At 66.0% G+C, this 7,410-nt stretch overlaps 1 protein-coding gene across 1 annotated transcript; it reads right to left on the bottom strand.

The window, feature by feature from the left end:
- Positions 1 to 2,355: 2,355 nt before the first annotated feature.
- Positions 2,356 to 7,119, bottom strand: HMX1 (H6 family homeobox 1). The gene is made up of 2 exons (XM_004432338.3): positions 6,518 to 7,119; positions 2,356 to 3,735 (listed from the first exon to the last, which is right to left on the bottom strand). The coding sequence occupies exons 1-2, from the start codon at positions 6,909 to 6,911 to the stop codon at positions 3,083 to 3,085; spliced, it is 1,047 nt and encodes a 348-aa protein (XP_004432395.2). The 5' UTR covers positions 6,912 to 7,119; the 3' UTR covers positions 2,356 to 3,082.
- Positions 7,120 to 7,410: the final 291 nt, after the last annotated feature.

Here is a 7,410-nt window from a genome sequence, read left to right as displayed (position 1 = left end):
AGTGTCCAAGCCCTCACACCACCTTGGTGGCCCTTCCCGGGCCTGATGTGGATCCCACCTCCAGAGTCCTGGGCTGAGCTTTGGGGGTGGTGGGGCACTGGTGGGATACCATTCTTGTAGTATCCAGGGGACTGAGAGGTCCAGAGGGGGTGGTCACTCCCCCAGTCCCACACCAGTGCGGGCCCTGGAAGCTGGAGAGGGGTTTCCCTAGGGCATTAACCTGTATCTTGTCGGCCTCACTCAGATCAGAGAAGGCTGCGTAGATCCTTCCTCCCTCTGACGCCCGTGGCAGGCCCAGGCCGGTGGTCGGGGTCGCTGCTTCCCGGTGGGCGGAGCAGAGATTCTAGACGTGGCGCCGCGGGCTCCTCACCCTTCGCGCGCCGGTGGCCCCGGTGACTTGCTCCCCGGGCCCCGAGGGCCGCCCGCGCGGAGCTCTGGTTGGCAGGACCGCCCCGCGCGGAGGGCGACCCGCGGGGGACCTCAGCACCACGCTGCGCTCAGCGGCGCGCTGCAGTCGCCACGCCACCTCGAGACCACACCCGCATCGGCCACAGTCGAATAAAACGATTACATCGCTGTGATAACCCGTTTAACCTGGGTTTCAATGATCCCGTTCGCGGAGAGTCCCGCCGTGTACCGCGGGGTCGGTGCTGCGCGGAGGACTGGGACACGCCCGGCCGCCCGCCTGGTGCGGAGGGAAGGAGGCCGAGGGCGGCGGGGGCTGCGGGTGCGACCTGCGCCGGTCTGGAGGCCTCAGCCCGCGGGGCGGTCTAGCCAGGCACGTAGCTTGCATCTTCCAGGACTGGCAGAGATGTGTCCGCTGACTGCATGAGGCCACCACAAAAGCAACAGAAGCTAGAGGGCGCGGGTCCCAGGTGGAGCCTGAGCCCCAGTAAGGAGGCCTCGAGGAGTGGGAAGGAGGAGACAGGGGTCTGCGCTGACCCCCGAGTGGCCTGGAGGGGTCTCTTCGGCATCCCACTTTCCCCTGTGGCTGCTAACCAGGAGCGAAGGCCTTTGAAAATTACTAGTAGTAAACCAGTTTTATTGAAGCAGATCACAAGTCCCTCCTAGACAAGGTAGAGAGAAAGCTGAGAAAAGTGCTGTGTCCGGCAGGCCCCCACACCCACAAGGGAGAGGAGACCCAGCCCTGGAAGGGCTGGAGGGAGGTTGAGGTGGCCACTGTAAATTGCGGGGGGCTGGGTTGGAGGAGAGACTCCAGGTGTCTCTCAAGATGCGCCCTCCTGTCATGCTGTGGGCACTGGGAGCTGGAAGGTGGGGACCTCAGGGCCCAGAAGGATGAGGACCACCTAAGTCGTGGGCTGCTTTCCCCCCCAGGAGGCCCCATGGAGCTTTCCAGGGCCTGGCCTCAGGGCACCAGGAACGACGCGAGGGTCTGGGCAGGGGATGATTCCGGGTCAGGGAGCTGGATGGCAGGGCAGACACACAGATGGACCGCCTGCCCCGGGGAGATCCCTGTGGCGCCTTCTCCAGGGCCGTCTGGCGCCACCACTGAGAACTCCCAGCCTGACAGAGCGTGGCCCAGCTGCTGCGCATCTCTGCCCAGGAGTGTCTGTTCCCTCCTGAAGCCTGAGGACGAGACAGGGTTTCTTTCGAGGAGGCTTGATTCTGTCACAGGAGTGACAGGTTCACTCTCTCCAGGCCGGAGCAGTGTCCCTCTCCCAGGCAGGGGACCCCGTCTTCCACCTGCAATAGGCCTGCTTGGGGCTGATGGAGGCGGGAGCAGCACAGTGCTCCAGACCACTGGAGTAAGCTTTCACTGAGAGCCCATAACCTCGGGCCCACAGCTGGGACTTTGCCCCTGGGTCCAAGTCCCCCAGCTCACCAGAGACTGCGATCACCCAGGGGGTGAGGCTGAGGCCAGAGAGCAACCTTCTCCACCTGACATGGCTGGGAGTGCTAGTGTTTTGTTTTGACCAAAAGAAAAAACCTGTGTGGTCAGAGATGGCCCTAAACTCCCGGGGGAAGGGGCAGTGGACATGGGAGGCCACACAGCTGGCAGCTGGTGGTGCCAAATGAAGAGTGGCTGATGGGTCTGTCTTCACCTGACTCCTGGCTTTTGGTTTTCGTGGAGGTCCCCGAACTGTAAGGACACAGGATACACAGCCCTCTTGCCCACACCCACGTGACTTCCCCTGAGGTCCTGCTGGGCCTCCCTGTCAGGGGAAGAGGGCGTTTGAGCAAGCAGCCCCCAGACCTCAGCTCCTGCTCACCTGCCCACCTGTCCCTGGCTGGCACTGGAAAGTGCTCCAGGAGGGAGGGACAGCGTGGACCACAGCTGGCCACCAGAGGAGGGGCCCGGCCCCAGGGATCACAAAGCAGCAGAAACTGTCCAGAAAACGTCCCTTTTTATTCCATACGCAAATAAGTAGATTCATTAAAAAAAAAAAAAAAAAGTCTTTGCCTGGAGGACGAGGAGAAGCCCAGGAGAGAAGCCAGTCTGGCCCTGCCTTTGAAATGGACGATCTGACGGATGCACCCCCTGGCAGGGCCTTTGCCCCTTCCCCTCCACAGGGCCTCTCTCTCTAGGCGTTCTCTCAGCAGCGGCAACTTCCTGGCCACCAGGCTGATCACAGTCCCCTGGAGATCTGCCCTCTGGTGCCTGCGTAGTCCCAGGAAGGGACTTTCGTGTTGGGGAGCACGGGTGGGGGTGTCACCTCAAAGCACCCTGGACAGCCTGTACGTGGTTTGCCTTTGCTGTGAGCTGGGCCCAGGCTGCTGGCTCCCAAGGGGTGGCTGAATTTGCTTCTAGGCTGAGGTGTGACCCCCTGGGGCTCCGAGTTGCATGGCCGACTGTCTCCCTCTGATGCCCTCTTCCCCGCGGGGATCCAGCCTTGCAGCTGTTTGGAGAGTCACAGTCGCAGGCATTCCTGTTACATTCTGCACGATCTTCGGACAGGGGCTCGGCCGCGGCCGCCGGGGCGCTCTCGAGGCGCAGAGGATCCGTAGGAACGTCCCAGCGCTCCCCGACGGCCCTCCGAGCGCCCGCCGCCCCCGCTGCGCCGACTGCGTGTCCGCAGAGGTCCCCAGCGGCCACGAGGAGTGGGCCCAGCGGGCAGGGGGCTCACACCAGGCCGGGCATCTGTGCCCGCAGAAAGGGCACGGAGGCGGCGGCCGGGAAGGCGGCCAGTGGGTAGGCGAGGGCCCCAGAGAAGCCGAGCAGCGGCGGGGGCGGCGCGGGCGCGGCGGGCGCCAGCGGGAAGGGCAGCGCGGCGGGAGCCCCGGTGGCGGCCGCGGCCGGGGGGCTTTCGTGGTAGAGCACCGGCACGCGCACGAGGCGCTGCGCGCCCGGCGGGGACAGACTGGCCGCCTCCAGCTCGGCCGCCAGCTGCCGCTTCCACTTGTTGCGGCGGTTCTGGAACCAGATCTTGACCTGCGTCTCGGTGAGCTGCAGGGAGGCGGCGAGGCCGGCGCGCTCCGCGCTGCTCAGGTAGCGCTTCAGGTCGAAGGTGGACTCCAGCTGGAATACCTGGCTGCGCGAGAAGACCGTGCGCGTCTTCTTCTTGCGGCCGCCGCCAACGCCAACGCCGCCACGCGCCTCCGCCGCCCCCGCCGGGGTCTCGGCCAGCTCCGCTGCCTCCTCCGCGCCGGCCGCCGGGCCCCGCGCCGCCAGCTCTGCCGCCTCCCGCTGCACCGCTCCCGGCCCGGGGCCCCGCTGCCAGGCGCCCTCAGCACGGCCCATCTCCTCGCTCGTCTCCGGTGAGTCCCGGTCGCTAGCTGCAGGGGAGAGAGGGGCACACGGGTTGGTTCTGGGGGCTGGTCCCCAGACCCAGTGACTGAGGCCAGCTGCTCCCCCCATGAGGTCACCCACAGCCACAAGCAGGGAAATACTCCCCCACAGGGCCAACACCCTGCACCATGGACGGGATGGAGAAACGCAGAGCCACAGAAAGTGAACTTGAGGACCCGAGCGCTACTGCAAACCAACGCCGGGCAACACACTCCACTCAGAACTGCCCATCACACCAGAGGACATCAGAGAAAGGAGGACCAAAAAGAAACAGAAACACAAACAGAAACACAAAATGAAGACTGACTCCTGTAACCACTGGCTTCGCCTTAAAACACACAGAAGCTGCGCAGGCACACTCGCAGGAGGAAAGATGCGCTGCGAGAAACACACACACTGGACAACAGCAGACACCCCAGTCCCCAGCCCCCAGCCCCGCGCCAAGCCCCACAGACACAGACAGAAAGACTTGCAGTGACCCCTCCCCATCCCCCTCAGGAGCAGACGCAAAATTCCCACTTGCACAGAAACGTTCTATAGATGGAGGACAACCACACGCAAACAGTCCCTCAAAGAAAACTGCGGCAGCCAGGACACTGGTACACACTTACCTCCATCCCCTGTACCCCTGACCCAGAGGCCCACAGAGACGTAGCCACGCAACCCACAATCATGCTCGCAGGGAGGGCTTACAAACGCAGCTCCCCAGAAACACGCAGCAGCCGCACCCCCAACACATCAGACTCGGGGTTCATGCTGTGGGCCTGGGGGCACAGGAGCCCACACAGGGTCCCTGAGCCCGTGCTCTAAGTACGGAGCCCCACCTGGCCTCCCAGAGGAGAGGAGACACCCCAGGGCTGGTAAAGGCTGGTGCCGTAGCTGACAGAAGTCTGCCCAGAACCCGGATGCTTGTCCAGGGTCAGGCCCAGCTTGAAGAGAGCAGCGGCCTGACGGCCCGGCTCACGAGGCTAACTCAGGCCACTCTGCCTTTCCGCCTGGGCCTGAACCTCTTGTGCAAAGGCTGACAGGTCGGTGGTCAAGGTGGGGTTTGGCCGGGCAGCCCTCAGAAGGCTGTGGTGTGCCCACAGTGTGAGTGTTTGTGGTGTTGCACACCCAGGGTGTGCAAACATTGGTGGGCTTGTGCGTGTGGCTTGGGCTGTACACCTGGCGCCCATGGCGGTGTGCAGATGCTCACGTGCCCCTGCCCGACCCCCGTGCTGTGAGCCCTCACGGTGCCCGAAGAGGGATCAGATTCCAGGCGGGCGTGTGTGCCACCAGATATGGGAGCCTCTGTCTCCCCACAGCACCCCAAACCCCCAGACTCACAGAGGCCCACGAATTGCCACAATGTGCCTAGCCAGGTTCCCCAGCTCTGGTGCGAAACCAGGACCCCAACCCGCATTGCACGAAGTAAGGAGGAGCCGCCTCTTCCGGAGCTGCCTGAGGGGCTGCAGGTGGGGATGGACCCTGAGGGCAAGAGGAAGACACAGTCACCCCATGAGACCCTTTTCAGAAACACCCCCAGAAGGGCCCTAAATTTGATCACTCGATTTTAGGACAACACTGAGGGCTGCTCAGCTTTACAGGAACAGGGTGTGGGGCCCTAAACTTTCTGGGCATAGGCTCTGAGATGTGGGTCCCTTTGCAAGGGGATCACTCCCACACCAGGAAAGGGGTTATCCAAGAGATGAGAGAGGGTCGAGGCCCACCTACCCCCAGCACACACTAACACGCGCACAGAGCTGGATGGATTTCAGAGGTAGAGCCTGGAAGAGTCCCCCGCTGGCCTCACAGTGTGTGTGTGTGTTGGGGGGGTGGGGGTAGCTGGCAAAGCCTGGGGGCCAGGTTGGAACGGTTTCCTGGGTCTCCCTCCAAAGGGCATGTCCCCAAGAGAGGGAAAGGGAGCAGAACTCAGGGGTGGAATGAGGTGCAAGAGGGGTGAGCAGGCTCTGGGGTTGAGAACTCTGGTCCCCAGCCTGGAGCCCTCAGCAGGGAACAAAGGCAGTGGAGGGGGAGGGGCAGAAAAGGAAGCAGGGGTGCTGGGGGCTTCAGCACAGGCTCCCTTCTGCCCTGCACAGCCCCAGCCGTCAGGCCTGGGAGGACCAAGAGGGAGGCCCAGGCCCCTGCCTCAGGCCGGGCCCTGTCTGCAGCCGGTGGAGGAGAGGGGGCTCTGGGATACTGTGGAAGACCGCCCCCCTCTCCAGCCCCCCAACAATTTGCTCAAGGCCCCCTTGATTTTTCTGCCTCTGACTCCCTACTTTGTCTTCCCTTCGTCTTCCTGTGAGCTCTCTCTTCTTTCTCCATTCACTCCCCGACTTCGTTTGCATCTTCTCTCCTCTCCCGACATCCCTCTCCTCCTCCATCGTTCCCTCTTCTTTTCTCCCACTCTCTCTCTGCTTCGTGTCCTTCCCTGTCCCCTATGTTTTTCCCTGTCCTATTTTACTCTCCTTTTGTTTTTCAGCTCTGTTGTCCCCTTTACTCAGGTCCCTCTCTGCGGGCTCTCCAGCCTCCCTCGGACCCGCAGAGCCTGGCGATGGGTGAAGCACAGGCCCCGAGAAACCTCCCCGCGTGGGGACCCTGTCCCAGAGAGTGGGCCTTCAAACCCGCCCCACCAAGGGCTCTGCTGGGGCCCTACACGACCCAGACCCGTTACACACAAGGAGGAGGGTGGCCCAGAAAGGGCTGCGACGAACCAAAGTCCGCGAGCAAATGCGCCAGGAGGAAGCCGGGCCCCCCCGCCTGGCCCACCCCGCCCGCGCCCTCACTCACTGTCAGGACTGAGGCCGCCTCCGTAGCCGCCGTGCGCCCGCGGGTACCAGCGCGTCCCGCCGCCGCAGCCCAGAGCGTAGGGCGGCCCGGGACCGGGGGTCGGCCGGGGACCGAGGCCCAGCGCGCCGGGCCCGAGCAGCGCCCGCGCCCGCGCCTCCCCGCCCGGCCCGGCGCCCGCGCGCAGCTGTCTCCGCCGCTGCAGCCGCCGCCGCCGCGCCTGCTCCGCGCCCTCGTCCTCCGGGTCGTCGTCGTCGTCCTCCTCGTCCTCGCGGCCGCCGCCCCCCTGGGCCGCGCGCCCGGCGCCCTTGGCCTCGGCCGCCAGCAGGTTCTCGATGAGGAAGGAGGAGGCGCGGGCCGGGGTGGCGCGCCCGGGCTCCGTCAGCTCGTCCGGCATCGCGGCCGCGGGCCCGTCGGGCTCCGCCGGGCTCCTCGGGCTCCCGGGCGCCCGGGGCGCGGCCGGTCCCGGTCCCCGCGGGGGACAGTGGCGCGCGGCTCCCCGGCGCAGGCGCAGGCGCGGGCCGGCCCTGGAGCCGCTGCCCGGAGCGCTGGCGTCGGGCCCCGCGGGGCAGGCGGCGGCCTCCGCGCTGGGCTGGGCCGGGAGCGGGTGCGCGCCGACAGCCGGCCGGGCACCAGCCTCGCTCGCCTTTCACGTCGCCGCTCTGGTCGCCGCCCGGGCCGGCCCGCGGGGCGGGGAGGGCGGGAGGGGCCGGCAGGGGCGGGGCGGCGCGGGCCGCCAGCTCAGCCCAGGGACGCCGCGGCGGACCCCGAGCGCGGCCACGGCCCGAAGACACCGCCGCACCCGGCGCGCAGGCGGTCGCGCGGCCGAGGGCGGGGCCCCGGCGCGGGTGGGGGTCGCGGCCGCGCCGGCCCCGCGCGGTCCATTCCCGGGACCC

Source organism: Ceratotherium simum, chromosome 8 (assembly GCF_057802395.1).
Source record: "Ceratotherium simum simum isolate JZ-2026a chromosome 8, ASM5780239v1, whole genome shotgun sequence".
Taxonomy (NCBI): domain Eukaryota; kingdom Metazoa; phylum Chordata; class Mammalia; order Perissodactyla; family Rhinocerotidae; genus Ceratotherium; species Ceratotherium simum.
The sequence above is the reverse complement of the archived record's forward strand: the minus strand, read 5'-3'. Positions and strand labels throughout refer to the sequence as shown.